At 44.4% G+C, this 22,741-nt stretch overlaps 1 protein-coding gene across 6 annotated transcripts in view; it reads left to right on the plus strand.

Annotated features, from left to right (window-relative positions):
* EPHA3 (EPH receptor A3) overlaps positions 1-22,741 on the plus strand; it is an 853,173-nt gene that overhangs the window by 659,106 nt on the left and 171,326 nt on the right. For all 6 annotated transcript variants that reach the window (XM_069204910.1, XM_069204911.1, XM_069204912.1 and 3 more), the window contains exon 12: positions 13,977-14,038. In XM_069204910.1, the coding sequence (XP_069061011.1) occupies positions 13,977-14,038 (62 nt within the window). Of the gene's footprint in view, positions 1-13,976; positions 14,039-22,741 lie in introns of those variants that run through there.

Consider the following 22,741-nt stretch of genomic DNA (forward strand, 5'->3'; position numbering starts at 1 on the left):
AGGGTGAGACCGACCTGGCACAATAACAACTCCGTGGGGAACACAGTGGGGCCAGTGGTTCCCCATCGCCTGGGGTCCGCGGAGACTCGGGCCCCGGGGGAAGTTGGCCTTGGAGCGGCCCTGGGTCAACGCTGTCCCGTGCCTATGGGGGCACCGAACGCCATGGGCATGCCATGAGGGCGCCAAGATAACAACTGGACTGCTGCCCCGGAAGATTCCGACAATTTAGACGCTTCCATGGCTCCTGACCTGTAGAGGGGTGAGTCCCTTTCCCTGCTGACCGAATCCTGGGACACACCACGAGGGGGACAGGTGACCCCACCCCCTCCTGCGGACCCAGTGAAAGACCTTGTTGCCGTCCTCTGCTCGGCCCCTCGCTGGAACCCCCTCCCCATGGTGGCCACCCCAGATCGGACCCACCCGGACAAGAGACACGCGACCCTTATCACGGATACGCACTGCTCCCTCTAGATCATATCTGCACTTCTTTGGCCCTTCGGACAGCATGGGTAAGGATAGAGCCGCCAGGCAGGCGCAGCCATCCTAGCAGAGGATCGACCAATTTACCACACCAACGGTCCCCCGAACCGGAGGTGACGCTCCACTTAACGTGCAGACTGCACACGGGGTCAGTACTATCCTCCTCGCAATTCAGACTTCGCAACAGGCAGTGGAAACCAAGATTGGAGAGGTGAGGGAAGAGATGGGCCTCGTAAGACAAGATCTCAGAAATGCAGTGGGCCGTATTACGGAGGTGGAGGGCCGTGTCTCACAGACAGAGGACGACGTGGCCGACCTTAGAACCAAGGTGGCTCAGCTACAGGCTCGGACCGGCGAGCTCCATCGCAGAGCAGAGGACGCAGAGAACCGCTCCAGACGCAACAACCTACGCTTCGTGGGCGTCCAGGAGGGTGCGGAGGATGGCAAAGCTACTGAGTTTCTAGAGAACTGGATTAAATCCTGGATGCCGGAGAACTCTCTTTCACCTTGGTTCGCGATTGAAAGAGCGCATAGAGCCCTGGCCCCGCGGCCCCCGAAGACCCATGATAGCGCGCTTTTTCAATTTTAAAGACCGTGATGCGATCCTCAGAGAAGCCAGGCACTCCCCTGACCTCCTCTGGGACAATCAGAAAATGTTGGTCTTCCCAGACTACACTCGAGAAGTCCAAACCAAACGCCGATCGTATGAGCAGGTGAAACAAAAACTGAGAGCGATGCAGCTCTCCTACATGCTCCTCTTCCCAGCTCGCCTGAAAGTAAACCTGGCCGGCAAGGCGCACTTCTTCGAGTCACCTGAGGAGGCGTGGGACTGGCTGACGGAGGAGGGTATCGGAAACCGAAGGGGTCCAATTGATTCGTCTGGAGGCCCACGGGTGACACGCAAGCGATCATGCAGAGAGGTCAGAAGCGCACCAGTTCCAGGAAAGGGAGGCTGAGGAACTCCAATGCCCAAACAGTCGAGGATAACTATCCGAACCTGGTCCCCACACCAGGGGAGGGACCAATGGTACACCCTGGAGACCAGACCTCGAAAGAACAGCAACGTTTAGGCCAATCTCCCGAACTTGGTTGACACTGGCCTCACATGTACTGAGCTCCTTCTGCAATGGGCCACACCAGCAGAACTAGATGGCGCTCACGTGATTGGTGCAATGCACACCCACGACGGCATTACGCCGAGCACCCCAACAACTTTATTGCGGGTAGGGGTTTTTCGTTAATCAACTGCAACTGATCCGACATACAGGAGGGGTCCACCACTCCACTCGATGGCAGTCTACACGGCTGTGTTGCCCCCGTTGGGCATTAGGGCGACAGATGCTTCAAAGGTAGAAGTATGGGGTGGGGGGGAGTTGGGGAGTTTAAAGCTCACGTTAGGGCTTAGTGAAATGGTTGTGATAAGTTACTATAGCAATACATACACCCGCCGCATAGATCACTTCCATTCGAGGTGCCTATCTCTGGACCCATGGTCAGTTCCCCGAATCCCCGTAACGCAATCATGGCACACACGGTCCCCGCACTGACACAGATTCTCTCATGGAACGTTAATGGCCTCCTAGATAAAATCAAAAGATCTGCAGTGTTCAACACCCTGCGCAGGTATGCCCCTTCAGTGGTCCTCCTACAGGAGACCCACCTATTGGGAACCAAATGCCCTATCCTAGCGCGGGGAGGGTTTGACAAAGCTTTCCACGCGGGTTTCTCGAGAGGTTCCAGGGGGGTGGCCATCTTATTCCATCGCTCACTGCCCATAGTGGTTACAGCCACGCAGTCAGACCCACAGGGTAGATTTGTAGCAGTGACCGGTATACTAAACGGGTCACCGATAAATTTAGTATGTGTGTACGCTCCCCCAGCTGGCTTCGACACCTTCTTATCAACTCTCCGCCGGATGATTATAGGCCTCCCACAGGGACTCGCACTTATTGGAGGGGACTTTAATTCAGTCCTGGATCCTAAAGTAGACGTATCCGGACCTATTTCATCTACCCGAGTAGGGAGAGCAACCAAATTAAATGGTTGGATAACAAGCCTAGCACTGTGTGAGGTATGGAGGACATGGCACCCCAAAACACGACAATACACACACACTTCAGCGGCTCACCACTCTCAGGCAAGAATTGATCTTGTGCTCATGCCCGCCCTGGACGTCCCTAGAGTCACTGGCGCTGAGATATTACCTCGGGGAGTCTCGGATCACTCTCCAGTCCGAATCCGGATAGGAGACATAGCCCCAAATCAACGTCCCATGTGGCGCATGAATGCATGGTACCTACAAAATAACGACTTCACTCTCGAAATAAGGAACCACCTCACCCAGTACTTTGAGCAAAATCTGGGATCCGTACAATCCCCGGGCACAGTCTGGGCGGCATGTAAAGCCACACTTAGAGGCTATGCCAAGTACCGTGTGCGCGCCTGCGAACGGGCACGAGACTTACAGGTGACAACCCTCAAAGCCAGAGCTCCAGCCCTGGAGCAGTCTGAAACTACCGTGGCATCAGCATCTGCTTTGAGGCGTTTAACAGTGATTAGAGAAGAAATAAGACAGCTGGTGTTTGAGGCCGCAAAGCACACATGGAGGGCATCGGCAGCTCGTGTGTATGGATGGGGCGATAAAAATGGCAAACTCCTGCATTGGTTGGCCTCACGGCCGCTAGCCGACAGAGTTATCCCAGAGGTCGTGGACGAGGCAGGCTCAATAGCGAAGACCTCTCGGGAAATTGCTACGAGCTTCGCTTCATACTACGCCCAACTATACGCTGAGCGCCCCCGCCCGCAAATTGAAAGGGAATCTCCCCTTCTAGATGACATAATCCTCCCTAAAATCCCACAAGCAACCAAGGAGATCCTGGAGGAACCCATAACCCTTGCCGAATAACAACGGCCATGTCCGGGCTAGCATCAGGCAAAACTCCTGGGCCGGATGGCTTTCCATCCGAGCTCTATAACAGATGCGGAGACATTTTGTGTCCCCATCTACTCAACATGTTTAACGAAGCAGCAGAAATGGGATGTTTCCCCACAGGAATAGACCAAGCCACAATAGTGGTGATTCCGAAGACCTGCCCGCCAGCGCCCGACCGCTCAGCCTATAGACCCATCTCCCTGCTAAACGCGGAGATTAAAGTGCTCTCAACATTACTGGCTACCAGGCTGAGGGAAGTGCTCCCCTCGCTGATACATCCAGACCAGTGCGGCTTCATGCCCTCACGTAGCACCAGACATTGCATTAGAAGGTTGCATAATCCCATAGCTCGCCGTGGCACCTTGTCCAGGTCCCCTCTTGCCCTCCTACTAATAGACTTTGAAAAAGCCTTTGACACTGTGGATTGGACGTACTTAGAACACGTTTTAAAGAAAAACGGTTTTGGACCCAAATTCCGAAACCTAATAAAACTGTTTTATTCCAACCCGACAGCTCGTATTCAGGTGAACGGGGTGACATCCGATCCATTCCCCATCCGTCGCGGGACCCGCCAGGGTTGCCCCCTATCACCGTTACTCTTCGCCCTGGCAGTTGAGCCTCTGGCAGAACTGCTGAGAGAAGACCCACTAATAACAGGCTGGGCATGGCCTGCGGGACCGGAGGACAAGGTGGCACTGTACGCTGACGACCTTCTCCTTTACCTCTCCAACCCGGCAATGAGCGGCCCGCGGGTCCTAGAACTCCTAGAGCTCTTCTCACAAGCCTCGGGGCTTACCCTAAACTCTAGCAAATCCTTAATGATCCCACTACACCCCTCGAGAGACTGTGTAAACTGGCAGGAAAACATCCCAATCCGCCGCAATAGTTTTAAATATCTGGGCGTTCACATAGCTCTGCTCCCTGAGCTAGCTTGGGAACTGAATATCACACCGCTCCTTAAAAACTCCAGGAAAGACCTTCAACGCTGGTGGAATTTACCACTCAATACGCTGGGGAGAATAGCTCTATACAAAATGTTGGTACTCCCCAGATTCTTATACCAACTACAAAACTTCCCGCACCTAATCCCTCGGAAATGGTTCAACGAAGTTGAGACTATGGCACGCCAATTCCTATGGCACGGCTCGCGCCCCAAACTAGCTCTAGCCACGTGTCAAAGAAACGTCTATGAAGGGGGACTGGGGATGTCCAACATTCATTTTTACTACCTAGCCATGTGCCTACTGGTGATTAACAACTGGCTAACAGGGGGTTGGACCGACCCCGCGTACAGACTGGAACTTCAGGAGATGGGTTACAATGGGGTTTTCAATGCCCTGTACGGAGGCGTGATTCCACAATCCACCCCAGAGGTGACCAAGCTGGTCTTCACGGGATGGCGCGCAGCACAGAGAGCCACGGGGTGGTGGGCTCGCCTAACTCTTCAGACACCTCTCTGGCAGGGGAAATGGCTAAAGGAAGTCTCCACACTGGAGGGCTTTCGGAAGTGGGACAATATTGGGATAACTACGCTCGGCGACATCTGGGGCAACTCGCACATTCGACCCTATGAGGAGCTTCAGAAAACATACTCTCTACACAGCACCCAGTTTCACAAATATCTACAGCTCAGACATGCTCTACGGGTACACGTACGACCAGGAGACAGCATCCCAGAGTATAGCCCGCTGGAAGCTAAGATTATGATGGGACACCTAAACAAAGGAGGAACCTCCCAAATATACCGCTCCATCCTCACTAACACATCCCCTCCCCTCGAGGAACTTCGCCGGAAATGGGAGGGCTGGGTGGGTCCCATGGAGGATTTAGACTGGAGAGAGGCACTAATGGCTCCACGAACACTGGCCATATCCACACGGTTTCAATTGCTACAGACCCTCTACCTACACGCAGTTTACCTTACCCCTAAGAGGCTCCACCGGGCGAGTCTTCGGCCCACAGACGAGTGCCCCCGGTGCTCTCAGCCAGGAGCTGATTTTTTCCACATGGTTTGGGCCTGCCCAGTTATAGAGTCATATTGGAGGGCCGTTATAGAGGAGGTTTCTGAAGTACTGCAGTCTACGGTGGAGGTATCCCCAACACCACTTTTACTGGGGGCATTAGGCGAGATAGGACTAAATAGATCGAGTCGTACATTCCTGGGAGTGGCCTGCTTGGTGGCAAAAAGGGACATTATGTCGGAATGGAAGGCCGTAAAAGCGCCGACCCTTAACAAATGGAGACGAGGAGTGGATTGGTGCGCAGGATGCGAAAGACTGGTGTACGAAGCGAGAGGTCGTCCTGAAAAATACAATAGAATATGGGGGAGTTGGGTGGGTCTGTTGGCTGATTGAATAAACTAAGATGGCAGGATGCTCCATACACCCCCGAAGTAAAAGTCACCAAAGGTCCATGGGGCAGTAACAGCTGAAATCCTTGCTCTGTGTGTGGGAGGGACCGAACATAGGCCACAAAAGGTAGAGAGCAAACTGATCTCCCTCGGACATGGTATCAAGAGGGGTCAGCCACCTATTCTAATGTCATAAAGACTGGACCAAAATCTCCAGAATCCTTACAAACTAAAACTTATTTCAGACCGCACGGATGCCGTGAGCCTACCAGGTCCCTGGGTCCCACAGGACGAATGAGACAGAGATGGCAGATGCTACATCGTGAAGAGGGTGCTATGGTATTGATATCTGTATTATTATTATTATTATTTTTTAGGTATTGCTATAATGTATTTTCGTTGTGCATTTCTTTTTTTGTTCTTCAAAATAAAATGAAAATCTTTATAAAAATAAAAAATTAAGCTGGCGGCCATGAAGTTAGATGCTGGCGCACCGAATACCATGGCTGGTGGACTTTACTCCGCTGACAGACACTTTCTGCCCCATTTCTCGCTTTTGTAGGTTCCTGCTTTCTTTCTTTGTGACTGATTTACCTTCTTTCTCTCCCTCCCTCGTTTCGATATGTGTGTTTTTCTCTCTCTTGCACTCCATACATATCTAATGCAGGGAAATAAGTGACGATCCCCAAAAATAACTTCCAGTTGCAAAATAAGCAATGCCAACAATGCTGTCTCGGTGTTCTAATGACATTCACAGATTGCCCCCCTTTAATTAATGATTTATCATTTCACCAAACCCCTCAGTTGCATGATTGGACTGTACAATAGCTGGGCTCTATTTTAATTTTCTGTAACTGAAATTTAGAAATGTGCTGATATAGTATACAAGCACTTATATTTTAGCTACCGATGCGTTCACAATTATCTCAGGTAGCTGCCAAGGAACTGTTACTTTAAGGTGACAAACTGCGGGAAGATGAAAGCAAAAATGCCGGATGCGCATGTCAAACATGAATCAGTGATAATTAAATTATGTGAACAGAATTAATAATTTCATGAAGAAAAACTCCTGGGTTCACTGAAGTTGCTGATTAGGTTCTGAGTGTTGCTTTACAGTGAATTATAGAGTCACCGGTTCATAAAAATATTGGTCGGAATAGAGAAAAAGAAAGAGGGAAATAACTGTACGAAAACAGTTTATATAGAGAAAGCAGAGATGCAGGAATGCAGAGTGGTGGGAAAAAAGTCATCAGGTGGAATTCAGACTTGACATTTGGCGACCCCAGCATTCAGCATGTATTACCATTCCAAAGAAGTGGCCATAGCAGCTAAGGCCTAATATGTGAAGTTGGCAGGAAGGTGGATACATAAGGACATAATTAAGTGAATGGTGTTGTTGATCAATGGGACAAATACATTTGCAGCGCAGTAAATGCACAGCTAATAATATAGCAAATTACCAGGCAAGCGCCTGGATACCCTTTTAGGTGATTAGCCGTGCTTTATAAATCCTGATTCATTGATGATTGATTGAGATATATGTCATGATGTGAAGCGGGTGGTGGAGACACATATTTATGTAGTTACTTTGTATAACACTCATTAATAAATAGCTTCCTGATGCTATTTGACAATAAGAGGAAAAGAATCAGTGAAGGCAAAGTTAAACAATAAATAACCCGGTTTTACCCGGTAACAAAGGAAGGTGGATACCGCCTTATTATAGGTGCTATGTCAGATAATACTGCTACATGCTGCCTATACTCCAGTTTCCAGCTATCAGAGCAACATCACCTGAAAGGCTGAACTTTCACTAGGTTTCAGCTAGATTACAGCTTTCTGAATGAAGACCTTGAATTGAGCCAATCCAGCTTGAAGCAATTCCCCTAAATTTGAGAGAACTTCATGAACAGTACATAGGATTCCCGATGCGCATAACAACTTTGCGTAGGAAGCCCTACAGTTCGCTGAAAGACTTGCAACTAAACCTCTTTTGTGAGTTATGAACCTTTTTCTGACTTGCAAATGGGGTTCAGAAACTCATTACAAATGTGGCAATAAGGGGGCATACCTTCCTAATTGTAAGTTGCAATAAAATACATCAGTGGTTTCTACTTGTTATCATAAACCATTGATACAGACACCCAAGCAGGAGTGATATTTAAACCGCAAAGGTGAGTTTCCTTTTGCTAACTGTGGTGGACCGCCTGGAATTGGGAGGACCCTGGTCCAGGGGACCGGTGCAAGTCCCTTCCCCCCTGATAACTTCCCAAGGGGATTTTCTTTTGAAGCTGCACCTTTCACAATTGTACGCCTTCACAACTCACAATACTTGGAGCATCAGCATCTCACCATGAGCCTCCCTTATAAAGGACCACTTTACCATAGCGACTTTACAGTTAAATATGGTGTTCCAGAAGAGTGTGGAGCCCAATAGTGCATAGCTACATTTTACAAACCCCTTCTCTAATTCAACCCCGTCTTTAATCTGGGATTGATTAACACACTTTCAGCCTGCAAACATATTGCCAACATTGGTGAATTCAGAGAGCCCTGGGGACACACTGGATACACAATGGACGAAACTTACATTGCCAGTGTCCCGCTAACCTAACCTGAACAATTACTTTGTAATTACAGTCATCTACTGACCAACATGATGCAATTCCATGTTTCTTAAAATAATTCTGAACTTTCCTAGCAATTGCAGGTGCTAGGATCACAAAACGTTAATGCTTGGTTACATTGAAAGATGTGTCAATAAAATTGGAAACATACTTATTGTCAAATTGATAGATAATGAAAACATGAATTGACTGACGGTTTGAAAGGCCAAGAATACACACAGCACATCATATATGGCTTAGGGTTCACACATACCTTTACTACATCTACACCTTGGTGCAGGCTGAAACATTGTTGAACCATTCATTCATTACTCATCTGTGATCACCACTAAGTTAGCTTTATTTTTCAAATGAACACTCTTAAAGATTGTCATGCTACTTATAAGCTGCAAAATCATTATCAGGAACCAACTCTGATCCAGAAATCATGCTAAAAAATATCTATCAAAAATCTCTCTAGTTCAGTTCAGTGGATGAGCTGACCTGCTACAACATGAGCTATCTTAGGCCGACAAGATCATGAACAAAAGGCTGCGAAGTGGATACCAAAGCCATGAAAACTTATTTCACTCCCTTCAAACAAATGGAAGAGGAGAGGAGTGCAATGCAAAACTCAAAGATCAAAGCACATAATTAACTGGTGGTACATTTCAAAAAGTCAATGGCAGACCTACTCAGCACAAGGAGACCCTCCTGGGTGAGTTTTGCTCAGTACAAATGCAGATAGCATTACATAACCTGGTGTGTGCAATCGTTGGTCTATCTCACTCTCCTTTATCCCAGTAAAATACTACAAGATACAGTTCCAGAACAACTACAAGAACATGGGGATATATACCACCCTCCCTGTGACTGTTTCAAGTCATTGAGAGAAAGACTATCAGAGAGTACTGGGATGGAAAAGTCCTCCACATGCTAATGGTCCTGCACCCCTGCCATGATGTACCCTACTCTACTGATGTCTGAATTCATAATGGTGATTTTTGTTGTCATATGCAAACAAGGATCATGCGTGTGTACCATGATATAGGCCTGTCTCCTGGATTGCAGTCTTGTTGGATTGGGAAAGGTACCCAAGAGCTCTACCCTCATAGTGGTGAAAGTCCACTGCCTTTACCATGAGCTAAGCTGCACTAGCTCAGTAGTGGCAGCATACCAGTAAGTAATCAGTAGAAGTGAACAGGTCCTTTTTACGTGTGTCACAGGAGTGAGATGTACAATCTCACTCATTTAAAGTTCTGCTGCCGTGTGCTTAACCCACCCTTGGCCTACATCGGTTCGGTGTGGAGTGCTGTGCAGCGTGTGAGCAGTGTACCTGTGCTGGGTGTATTAGTGCCTGGAAAGGGTACAATACAGGTATAATGCAGTACTGTGCGCTGCATGCATGGTATATGCATGTGTTGAGTGTATGTGTGCCTGTGAGTGATATAGTACATGAAGGATGTAATGTTGCAAAGTGTGCACATGTGCTGCGTGTATGTGTGCCTGTAAATGGAACAATAGAGGGCAAATGCAGTACTGTGCAGTGAGTGCATGTAATATGCATGTGCTGGGTGTCGGTGTGCCTGTGAGTGGTGCAATGCATGAACAATGTAGTGCTGTGTAGTGTGTATATGTTACATTCATGTGCTGGGTCTATGTGTGCCTGTGAATGGTAAAATACACTGTTGACTCTAGGTTCCATTTTGGGAGACCAAGGGCTTCATTGTGAAACATGAGGAATGGAGGTAGAGGAATCCCCTTAGACAGATTTGTGGATTGCTGCATTCCTGTAAGCTTGGTGAGACACCCTGGAGAAAGGGAGAGCAAGGGTCCCTAGCACACTTCAAAGGAAGTTCTTTGATTCAGATGGGGGGGGTCACGAGCCAGGGGTCTCGGCACATCTCAGGAAGGTGATGGGACTGCTAAGAGAAACATAACGAGCAGGGCTGATGCCCTGGACTAACCTTTCGTTACACATATCACAGTGGCCAATCGCACCTGCCAACTGTTCAAAGTGGTGGGCAGGAGCGGGGGAACAGAAATTATTATATATATATATATATATATATATATATACACATATATATATGTATATATATATATATATATATACATATATGTGTATATATATATACACATATATATATATATAAACTTACCTTCTCTGCACCGTCACGCCTCCGCTCTCTACCGCGTTGCAGGCACAGGCTCCAAGCTCAGAGCAGTATCATGACTGGCTGGAGGGCCCTGGCTGGGTGGACCAATGCAGACTGGGAGCCTGGGCTTGCTTTCTCCAACCCTTCAACACAGTGCTGAGTTGGGGAGAGCCCTTTTGCGCATGTGTGTTTGGCCGGCTTTCCCCTCAGTGCTTGTCACCCCCCTGGCCTGCCCCTTTAAAATTAAAACTATAATAAACATTGTTTATTATTGTTTTATTTTTAAAAGTTTCCTGCTGCTGCTGGCGAGGGGGGTGGGACACTCCTCCGCCATAGAGGAGGAGCCATCCCTGACTGTGGCTGACATCCAGGAGTGGACTCCTTGACCCACTTTACTACTGAGTGTCAATTACTGAAGGGGTTCTTGACCCAGTTGCTCAGGACCTATAGTAGGCCGGGCCATGGGGCATCAGGAGCAAAAGACTTCCGCCTGTATGGCTGAGCTCAGTAGTTCCTGCTTAACCTGTGGCCCTCTAAACGAGGTTCAGACAAGAGGATTTCTTATTCACCAAAGATGAAAATAGACCCACTACCCCAATTGTCCGCCTGCCACTGACAGCCTTTGATACTGTTGACCACAAATGTACTTATAGACTAAAATGTGATCAGGAAAATGCTGCAAGTTTGCTTTTACACATTGGTATCTTCCACTTGGATGATGTCTTACTGAGCACCACGAATGTAGAATTGTATCCATGTTGTTCAACAGCTAAATGCACTTTTTGTGGTACATGCTTGAGTAATATCAGGTGCACTTCTAATTGTATGCTACAACCCAGGTAATTAGGTAAACATCAGCAAATGCGCAGGCCACCATTTTACTGGGTGACAGTAAGCCTCCTGGGCCTAAGCTGAATAAAATCTGACATCCTCTGCATAGAACACTGTGCAGGGGAGGCAGGCCCCTGACTGAGTCCAGGGGAGGGTGCCCCCTCCTGTTACTTTGCGAGGGAGCCCCCTTGAGTTTGTTACGCCACACAATGTTTAGTGATGGTGTGCTTGTAAGGTAATGAAGATTGGTCTAGGCAAAAAAATGTACAGAATTTGAAAACTTTAAAATTGCGTGGAGGAATGTCTCTGAAAATGAGCAGAAACTACAGTTTTGGCCCGAAATGGATTTAATAGCGCACTCATAGGGCCAAGGTAGCAGTACAGTCTTAACTTCCCCAAAGTGCCTCTGTGACTCAACCACCTAGCACATGAATTGGTAGGTCAACTGATACTTAAATATAAGTAAGTGTTGATGTCGAGAGAAGGTGAAGATGAATAGCTTAATGCGGGAGAGAGTGGTATTGATGTGTGGTGCAAATGGGTGGCAGAAGTGTGGTATAGATAAACGGTCACTTGATGGACTCTGGTAGGGGATTGATAACAATGAGCAACTGAACAGTGTAGGTGGGTAGGTTGACATTTAAAATGACAGATTTGTAAATAGAAGACTGGAAAATGTAAACTAATGGACATGCAGTTTAGCTTGGCAAATATGACGGATGGACTTACATAAGTTCTGTTACAATGAATGATCAATACGGATGGATAAGTCGGTAGATGGACAGAAAAGATGAGTTGGCAATTGATTAAATACTCTGAATGGCTGTTTAAGCAGGTATGTGAACTGAAAAATACACAAATGGTCAGAGGATGGACTTACAAATGGACTATCAAATAGACAAAAACACGGACTCATGGTTTGATTAATAAATACATGGATGTAAGGATCAACCAGTGTGTGGATGGATCCAAAATGACTAACAAATCGAAGGGCAAGTTGCCAAATGTGTATGTCTCAAGATCAGATACACGCGTAAATGGGCGGATTGACCAATGTGAATGTGCGGGGAAGGGGGTCTTGTGTGGATAGCTGGTTATACATGTATGGTCTCAGAAGTGACTGATCTGTTATTTCATTTAGAAGTAGGCTACTTGGGTCAATAGAACTGTAAATAACTATTTACATTTGCTGTAACATATTTCCAGTTCACATACTGATTGTTATATTGATGTAAGTAGCGGTAATATGTTTTGATGAAAACTACAAATATTACCATAATTCCTATCCTAAGAGATGGATCACTAAGTGAACTTGAAATCAAGCTTCCAGGATTGGCTGTGATTTTTTAACAAACCCCAAAAAATGGAGTCATTCATGTCTACAAACAAACGCACAATATTTATAAGCAAATGAATAGCGAAGCACTTTGTAAACTCACTCTCTACATTGTAAATATAAACATTTGTAAAAATGGTTTCGGTACCTCTACTGCAAATGAACGTCCTTTCTGGCCAAACGGTTTCTGTAACTGTGGTTCTGTGCATTAAAATTAGAATTGTATGCTTTTATTGATTTCAAACACCCGGTGCCTCCTCTTAGCGTGACAGAATAAGTTGTTGTTGAGCTACTTAATGAATCGGGAGGGACAAGATGAAGACCGGTGCCAATCAGGCACTCTGCCCTCTCTCAGCACTGGGTGCAGACGGACACTGCACGGATTATGAAAGTAGTATGCTTTCCCCAGTACAACACTAATTCTGACAGTTCCCACCTCTGCTGGGGACATCGCATCAGTTAAAAGAAGGAGCTGCGGTTTTCAGTTTCATTTTCAAGAATGGGAAGGAGCTTCCCCGAGGCAGGTGCTGTGTGGCTGCTGATGCAATGCAACTCCAAGACAGGATATGTGATTAGGTTGGGGCTTTGAAGAAATCATTCTTGTGCTATGTTTGTTGACTGCATTGCATAGCCTCGTAGCACTGTCATTCTTATGATAGGAGTTGGAATTCTTTACACATTGGATCTTTAAACTGTACATTAAGCACGAAATTCACATGTAAGACTAATTTATTATACATTGATCTATGTCTCGAACCATATCAACCATTGCATATATTAAATAGAGTTCTATTTTGGAAATATTTTGGATATATCCAAATGTTAATGCGTTGTGGAATGCTGAGCGGTACGTCCTTCAATAAGGTCTATGAAAACGCTGCACAGTTTTTTTGGCTGCACTACATCCATGTGAAAACCATTACTTTATTTTGCATGTATCCTTATTTAATGATAAAGATCTACCAGTACTTCATAAGATAAGAATTGTAGAGTGTGGAAGAAAGTGGGATGATGTAGAGTCAAGATTATGCAACCCTGTCATTTGGTACTAATAACAGTGTGCTACTAATAAAATATTTGGGTACTAATTTTTTTTATTTATTTACAAATTAACTACTTGTTTCTTCATTTATCCAATGTAAACAGAATCCTTCTAAATCACTCTGTGCTATGGTTTATTTATGAAGATTTTAACAAAATCAAATGCTGCAATGTATATGCATGAAATTTAAGGTTATTCTTCTCTACTTCCATTTTCCCAATGAGTTAATTTTTTTTCCAGGCAAACCGGTTATGATTGTTACCGAATACATGGAAAACGGCTCACTGGACAGCTTCCTACGTGTGAGTAGATACATCGGTTCACATCTGAACGTTTTTCAATTTCAGAATGAATGAGGTTGATCCAAAGCAATGTTAATGCGTGTTTCTTTAAAAAGACTTGCATGTTTTTAAAACCAAATGTAGAATGGAAGTAATGCTTCTCTGTGATCTTCTTTGAATGCTACTCAGGCCTATTGCATTAGAAATCATGTTGTCTTTTACAAATAATTACAGACTATTAGTCATTCACTCTTCCCATTGACCAATAAGATTACGTTTGTACACCCTTTATCTCGACCATTGATATTCCGTTCTTTTAAACCTAAAACATAATTCCATATCACGGTTCCCCTTTGAGTCTTATCTAATTTAACAATATTGAAATATTTTAAAATATTTTATCATTTAACAAACAAAAACAAAGACAAATAAAACAAACTAATATCTCATGGCAGCAGAACAAAAACAGTTTAGAGTGCAAGTAGTGTGTCAGTAATTCAATATCTCTTGCAAGTCTCTAGTCTGAGCCTTGCGATGCAGAGGTCATATATGTTAAGAAGCTAAACTTCCACTTGGTAGCAGGTAAACATTTGATGGATAGATAGCATGTGAATCAGTCAGTGTACGAACAGAGGAGAGCTACACAGTTCCTCAGGCTCAATTCAGTTTTCGTTAGGATCACAGGCATCTATATCTCTCCAGCAATCACAGTGGGACATTAATTAACAAGAGGGGTTGCTGCGAAGAAAACGAGAGCCACCCGTGCTGTACAAGTGAAGGGTTTGTGAAAGGATGAGGAATACATCTTGTACTCCTGATTCGAGTGCGATACCACTGTAAATGTGGAGTTAGAAACGGAAACGGCCAGGAACAGGGAGATGTACTCTGACTTTAGATTTTCTGAAGTGGTCACCTCTCTGCACTGCAGCTAGATGCCTTCCCACTTTTCTAATGCTCCCCAGATTTGCACACTTTGTAATATTTCTTTTAAATGCGCTTTCATTCCGGCAGACCTCATGTGCTCGAAGTCTTTTGAATCAAAGTCTAATCTGTAACTTCTTTTCAAATGTTTAATATTCTCAATGTCGATATTGTATTTGTCTGCTAGATTTGCTAATTTCTGATGTACCTTACCTACTTCTTTAGCAATCTTAGGGCACAGGTATCTCAATTCTGCTTCTGTGTATGACTCTAATCTGTTCACTCCCATTGTTCCGTCCACTAATTCAGCAGCTTCCACGCCCAGTCTCACAAAATTCAGGTACTTATCTTTCCCCAACCTTTCTGGTTCCACTGCAGTTACTGTAGTCCTCTGCGTAGGAAAGGTCTTCTCTAACCACTCATTCAACTGTTGTACCGTAAAACCTTGTAAGGAAATGTTTCCTGCATGCATCATTGTCGACTGTGAAGCATTCGTATTTATTGTCTTTGGGGTTAAAATTCCTAGCCCTGCCTGTTTCATTGCTTCCAACGGGGCTTCAACTGGGCTAAGGTCTATCAAAGACCTTGGTTTTTCAACCGCTTGTTCTCCTGGGGCCATTACCTGAGGGGTTCCTATGGACCCTCCTCTTATTATATCTTGGGTCATTACTCCCTGATCACATACACCAGGCTTACCTTGTGCATACAATGGCACCGGTGGACCAACAGTAATTGGCAATGATATTGCAGCTGGTGTCTGACCTGGTCCCAAACCTCGTGGAGCAGCAACTCCAAAGGTCTGATTTTCTGAAGCCGGGGCAGGTATTAATGGAGGACCTGCTGCTGGATTATACCCCGGTATCAGTTGTGGCTGCGGCTGGGGCGGCAATTGCGGAGTTGACTCAATCTGCATTAACCTTGATTTTGTATATATCGGGTCTGGCGGCACTATCAGGTTTGTAGTAGTCTTTAGTACCGGGACATCTGGGTAGATTCTCTGTATCTGCGGTGGAGGTTGAAACTGTATCTGCATGTCTGGCGCAGTGGGTACACTAACACCATTCTGTATCAAACCCGTATCACTAGTCTGTGCTGTATCAGTAACTCCCTTCTCCTGCGTCTGGTTCCCAAGACCTGCACTAGTGCTCGGGACATTGTCGCTTACCGCATAAGGTGGCGGGCGATCATGTAATATCTGATTTAGGAATTCTTCATCATCTGAATCATCTTCTTCTTCCCAAGATCTCTTAGTTTCTTTAGGAATACTAGAGTCTTTGTCTGTTTTACAGGTGGCTTTCTTTCCCCCCATCTCCTCATTTTGCTCTCATTATCCCACCTAGCTTCCGCATAAGTCTTTTCTGCCCTTTTTATTCTTCTTTGGAATTTCTCTTGTCTCTATTTAAGAGCCATTAAATCCCAAATCACTAAAGCCTTATACTCAGCTGGCCTCGGAGGTGGTTTCTGTACACTTAACATCCACCTTATATTCTCTAGAACTCTCGTATTGAACGTCCCGTGTTCTAGGAACGCCAAACATCCCTCTTTTTCTGTCAATTTGCGCCACTGTTTCATCCACAAACAAGGCGCAACACCTTTTTCCTCCATGACTATGTAAGCTGGAGTTCCCTCAGACAGTGTAGGCTCCCCTTCACTCGCCATAATGTATGCGTCTCCTTTCAGAGCACTCTTAAAAGCTTTGACAAAATTCATCTTTTGCGTCTTTTCTTTTGTTTGTATTTAATCAAAAAGTTACTTTAATGCCCAGGACACTCTTCACCCACCTTTCTCAACCTATTGCCTATCACGGACGGCAGCCAATCCGTGCGCGACCCCTCTCGACAACTGACCTATCTCAGTGCGACACCACTGACGTCACACTCACACACTGCAGCTGACAAAGTCTTGTGGCTCGTCCGCCCCTCAGTGGATTCACACCAAACTAATGCAAAATTACTGCGAGCACCTTTAACAACAACACAAATTTGCCCATTTACTACAGGAAGGGTAACACATTCGCTTCAGAACTTTAAAGAAATTTCACTTGAAGCCTCAGCCGCTACTCTCTCCTTCTCAGTTCCCGCACCCGCAAGCAGAATTCGACCTGCAAATCCTACTCTCGACTTGTAAATCGTTTGCTCTAGTACACTTTAGAACTTGGCAAATCTCCATCGAAGGTTTCACTCACACAATTGACTCAAACTCAACTTGTCAACCATGCCCGATTGACCTAATTAAACCGCACAAATTCCAACATAAACCCAAGTGTCTCCTACACTTTTCAATATACTCCGGAGTCTTAGATCACGATGGGTCCGTACATAAACAAGCAACCATGTGGATAATTTTGAGCACAAAGCGCCACACTCTTATGAAGTACGCCGTCTTCCCTACTCTCATACTGCGGAGTACGCCCACTCCTACTAAAACAACATTTACCTGGCCTAGATACACACAAACTTCACAAATCACCTGCAAAATGCATAAGCTGAGCAAGCGCAAATCCTACACCACACATGCTATGACACCGAGAACATCCCCAACTCACTTAGGCAGGCTCCAAGATCCCGGGAAAGTCATGGTGAATTTAGAAACACATCATACCTCCAATTTGCATTATCTCAGAAAAACAATTTAAACAATGATTCTCCGTCCTAGGGTCCCAAATGGCCAAACCGTCGCTCTGCTACCAGAACTGTTAACGCGTCCCTTTATGATATTTTATTACACATCAGGACTCGTTTTAGGCCAATGAATCTTTTGACCCAGTTGAGAGACACCTTAGGACGAGATAACTTATCAATATATCAATAATGCCAGCAATATTCATCACGACAATGCATTTCACTTTAGTCAAAGTCATTAATCAATTTAAAGATGCTACCATGACCTTTCAGCCATGAATAACCACACCTTGTTTAGTAGAATTGTATAAGTTTTATTGCCTATTAGTTACAGTCTATAAGCAGATACGTTAATCTTAACACCAAGAAGCTTAATAGCATATTCACAATATGGTAACTTTGATAAGATTTCATTAAAGCGAGAATCACAAACATCAGAACATAACACGGCGTGAACATAGATCAGGTTTAGCAGAGTGTCAATAACGTGTCAATTCAACAAAGCATAGTCTCAGTCGTTTGTCTATTTGCGTCAGTTTAGGTGAACCCCTGTTCTAACCACTGATTAGCATTCGCATGTTGGGCTTCATGCAAAACAATTTAGAACACTAATTTGGAAAACATCTAACTAAGGTCTCTATCAAAGGTAAGCAGTTGGTACCTAGAAAGGAAAAGCAAACAGACAAATCACAATTGCATTGTCATAATTACCCTCCAAAGTTTGGGTCAGCGCACAGGTTCAGTCTTCATCCTCAGGACATCAGTCAAATCGCCATCAGTCAGGATTCATCTCCGGGGCAAAAAGGGCACTTTCCTCATAAGGAGGTAAACTGTAACATGGACAAATCTAAGGGCAAGGATGGTTTTAAGTAAACCACCAAGTCACCAAACAGAGTGACAGAGTTTCTGGATAAAATCAATAGCATTCCCTAACCCACCTCTAATGACTCCCCGTGACATGGGTTTTTATCCCTTTTCCATTGTACATTTCCCCAAAATGTTATTGGTCATTTGTTATACCCCACTATCTTTAGCCTATCAGAAAATACATTAGTTAATCCAACTCTTCACCCCATATTATTTTACAAGTCTTTGATTGGTCTTCATAATTGACGTCTTCAGAGGTGGCACGTCCGGTATGATTTCATCTTTCTGTAATTCTTTGCACATCTTCTGGTTAGCAGTTTCATTGTCTTCACCAGTTTGAATGACCTTGTACATAACATTAATCTACACTGTTTCAATTTACTTTTAACATTTATTCTGCAAACAAGAGAAACTGTGAGAACCGATCTAATATGGTTACATCTATCTTCTAATTTGAAGAAAAAAAGAACACGCAGGGTCATGTCCCTTTGTGAGTCAGCATACTGAAAAATAGAAAAATGCATTTAATATGAGCGCCAAGGCAGCTAAGCTTCAGCTCATGCTAACTTAAGGCCTTTGAGGATTTCAGTACAGATTCAATAACGCAATCATTAGTATAAACTTATTTAAACATAATATAAACATTTTGGTCACTATTATTAGTCTACGTATACATTGTTGGCCACTCCACGTGGTCACAATTCAAGTGCACGTCTAAGCAAAATTACTATCATTATAGTTTCTATGCAGCATTATCACACATTGATTCATGAACATTTCATGTTAATATAGATTATTTAAGCTACGCTCTCTCACAGGTATTCTACTCGTTATACCCACTACCGGTACCGCAAACTTGGTCGATCCACAGTACTGTTTCCTTTCTGAAAATACATCTGCATGCTCCGTCTGAGGTTGGATAATTTGGTGTGACGAGTACACCTAGCTGTTACCATTACAGGGCAGCCAGTTCCGACAATGCAAGCACCAGACCTGTGCTGCTCACAGTGTCATACAAGGGGAGAGACATAGCAGAATATGGTATCCTGTACTCTTTGGTGGTCTCCTTGATGAGGAGTGTTGTTCTCGAGAATACCCCCCACAGTGTTTAGACAGCAGTTTGAGGAATGGAGTTGACAGGGAACAATTTTGACTTTAACTAAAAAATCTGAAGTTTTTTTAATTTGCATCGAAATGCTTTTTGTACTTTTTTAGCTATTTATTGTTTGTGAAGGTCATGACTGGGTTCTTGTCAAGTTATTCTGCTTACCTTATTAAACTATTACTTGTTTACTTTTATAACAAATCTCATTACTGTCTCTATCCCTGTACAGTCAATCCCTGCACATGGTTGACCTCTAAAAGCAAGACATAGGGCCTGAATTAGGCCTTGTTGGCGGGAATAATCCATCACAAATGTCATGGATATCCCGTCCACCGTATTACGATCCTATTATATCCTATGGGTATCGTAAAATGGTGAACGGGATCACCGTCACGTTTGTAACAGAGTATTCCCTCCACCAAGATCTAAATCAGGCCCTAAGTCTCTCAAGTGCACTGTTTCGCAAAGTACCAGAAGGCAGACATTGCACACTATAATTGTACTGTACTTTTCCATATTTTTGTGTGTCTTACTGCACTGTGAGGTTACCAAATATACAATAACGGTGGATTTCTGATACTTCATTGTTATGTACCAAATAAGAAGAGGTGAAAAATAAACATAATAAAATATAATCACATCTGTTAAAATATCCACCTCCAATCCCGTCTTGTCTCTTTCGCTACAATATTTCAATATCCTGAATCTCATTCATAATCTTAGCCTACAGCTGCACATTTTTAATTAAATTTTGGCCCATACTTATATTTTTTTAGCATCACATTTGTGTCATTTTTTGAGGCAAAAGCTACACAAACTTCCAAAATACAATCGTATTTTGTAAGTTTGCACCGATTTTGCATCAAAAATCGACGCAAATGCAGCGCTAAAAAAGTATAAATATGGGCCTTTTTTTTTTGGTTTAGCTTAATTGATACTGTGTGCGAAATCTGCTGAAGGTATAAGAAGGCACTGAGTGGTACTATGTTGAAATGTATTTTTCTTTATTGGTGGAGCCAGGTAGGAATGCAAGTGCCCTACACAAAAATGGAATTTAACTACTCTACCCTAATAAAGTGTCGTTTGCTATTTCCTTAGTAGCACTGTTAAATATCACTTGTCTAGCCATCAGAGAATGTACTTTGGAATTAGGCATTTGCGTGTGTATTACTAAGGGGTTGAACTGAAAAAGGGCACCTTTTTGGTACATTAACTCTCATCTTTCCTGGTGTCCTTTAAAAATGGCATGAACTGTTATGTGTGCATCAAAAGTAAACAAATGGTACTGATATTTTAACTATGATTACTAATACCTCTTTGTAGCAAGGCCCTTGTTTAGATTGTCCAACGCAGGTTATTGTAGTTCTCCCATTACTGTAACATAGAACTATATCAGCTCTCGCAAACATGGGGGAAATAATGGCAACTTAGGGACATATTTATACTTGTTTTATGCCAAATTTGTGTTATTTTTTTTACGCAAATTGTGTGCAAAAGTAACTCAATATTTATACTTTGGCACTAGACTTGTCTAGCGCCAAACACATGGAGTTAAAGTCATTTTTTGGACGTGGAAACCTACTTTACGTCAATGAGAGGCAAAGTAGGGGTCCCATGAAAAAAATGACTATGGCCTTAGTGCCGTATTTGTCCCCTGTGCTAAAACCACGCACGGGGGATGAAGGGTCAAATAATGGTGCAAATATTGCTTTGCACCATTATTTAATGCCTGGGTCAGGGCAGTGTTTGGGGACCTGTGGGCCTATTTCCATGGTGGAACACCATGGAATAAGCCCACAGGTGCCCTCTCCAGGCCCGGGGACACCCCTACCCACACCAGAGGGACAGCAGAGGATGGGGTACCCCATCCCAGGTAAGTATAGGTAAGTACAGGTAAGTATTGTTTTTTTAAGTGCCATTGGATGCCCTGCAGTGGGCGCCCCTACATGGCACTGTGTGCATATGGCCATGCCCACGGGACCCTGGTCCCCTGTGCTGGTCATTGGGGTGGTGGGCATGATTCCTGTCTTTTCTAAGGCAGGAGTCATGTGGTATGGATGGTTTTGCATCAGAAAATGACACTAGGTTGGGTAGAGTCATTTTGTTTAACTCTAACCTGCCTAACGTCATTTTTGGTGCAAAACCCCTTTCTTCCATACCGCCAGCTCCACCCGGCTAACGTCATTTTTTTTTATGCTAGCCTACCCTATGCACCGGCTTGCACCATTCCATAAATATTGTGCCCAGCTGGTGCTCAGAAATGGTGTAAGACTGTGCTAAACATTTTGGTGCAAAACTGTGTTGGTACATGTTTGCACCAAAAAGTATAAATCAGGGCCTGAGTTGCATGAGCATCTGGAGAAATTGCTGTTTTGGTATTAAAGGCATTCTTGAGCTCAAAGATCATGGTAGACAAGCAGCATTGACTGGGCCAAGTGATGGGAATTAGGTATTACGGGCTTCAGTTGATTAGCACCTTCCATATGAACAGAGAATAACATAAATGTGGTAAAAGGTATGTTGCTTCTAATATACCTGGCCTGTGGAGAAACCCAGGGATCTGCCTTTTGATCCTCCTTTGTTTACTGTTGCATACTCTTCATGGCCTAGATGATTGAAGACTATTGGTGTTATGTATCACATGTATGCTGGTTACCTCCACATTCTGCTTTATTCCATCTGGGATTCTGGTGAGAATCTTCTTTGTGGTCGCATGGAAACTGGCTGTGCCTTAACCCCTTCGCTACCAGGCCTTTTCCCCCTCCTGTGCCAGGCCTTTTTTTGGCTATTTGGGGCAGTTTGCACTTAGGCCCTCATAACTTTTTGTCCACATAAGCTAGCCAAGACAAATTTGTGTCCTTTTTTCCAACATCCTAGGGATTCTAGAGGTACCCAGACTTTGTGGGTTCCCCTGAAGGAGGCCAAGAAATTAGCCAAAATAATGTCAAAATTTAGTTTTTTTCAAAAAAATGGGAAAAAGTGGCTGCAGAAGAAGGGTTGTGTTTTTTTCCCTGAAAATGGCATCAACAATATACAGCAATTAATTTGCTGAAATATAAATAGTCAAAAATAGCTATCAAGAAAACCTTTGTATTTCCAAAATGGGCACAAGATAAGGTGTTGAGGAGCAGTGGTTATTTGCACATCTCTGAATTCTGGGGTGATCATACTAGCATGTGAATTACAGGGCATTTCTCAAATAGATGTCTT

The sequence above is a fragment of the Pleurodeles waltl genome, chromosome 8, assembly GCF_031143425.1.
Source record: "Pleurodeles waltl isolate 20211129_DDA chromosome 8, aPleWal1.hap1.20221129, whole genome shotgun sequence".
Lineage (NCBI taxonomy): Eukaryota > Metazoa > Chordata > Amphibia > Caudata > Salamandridae > Pleurodeles > Pleurodeles waltl.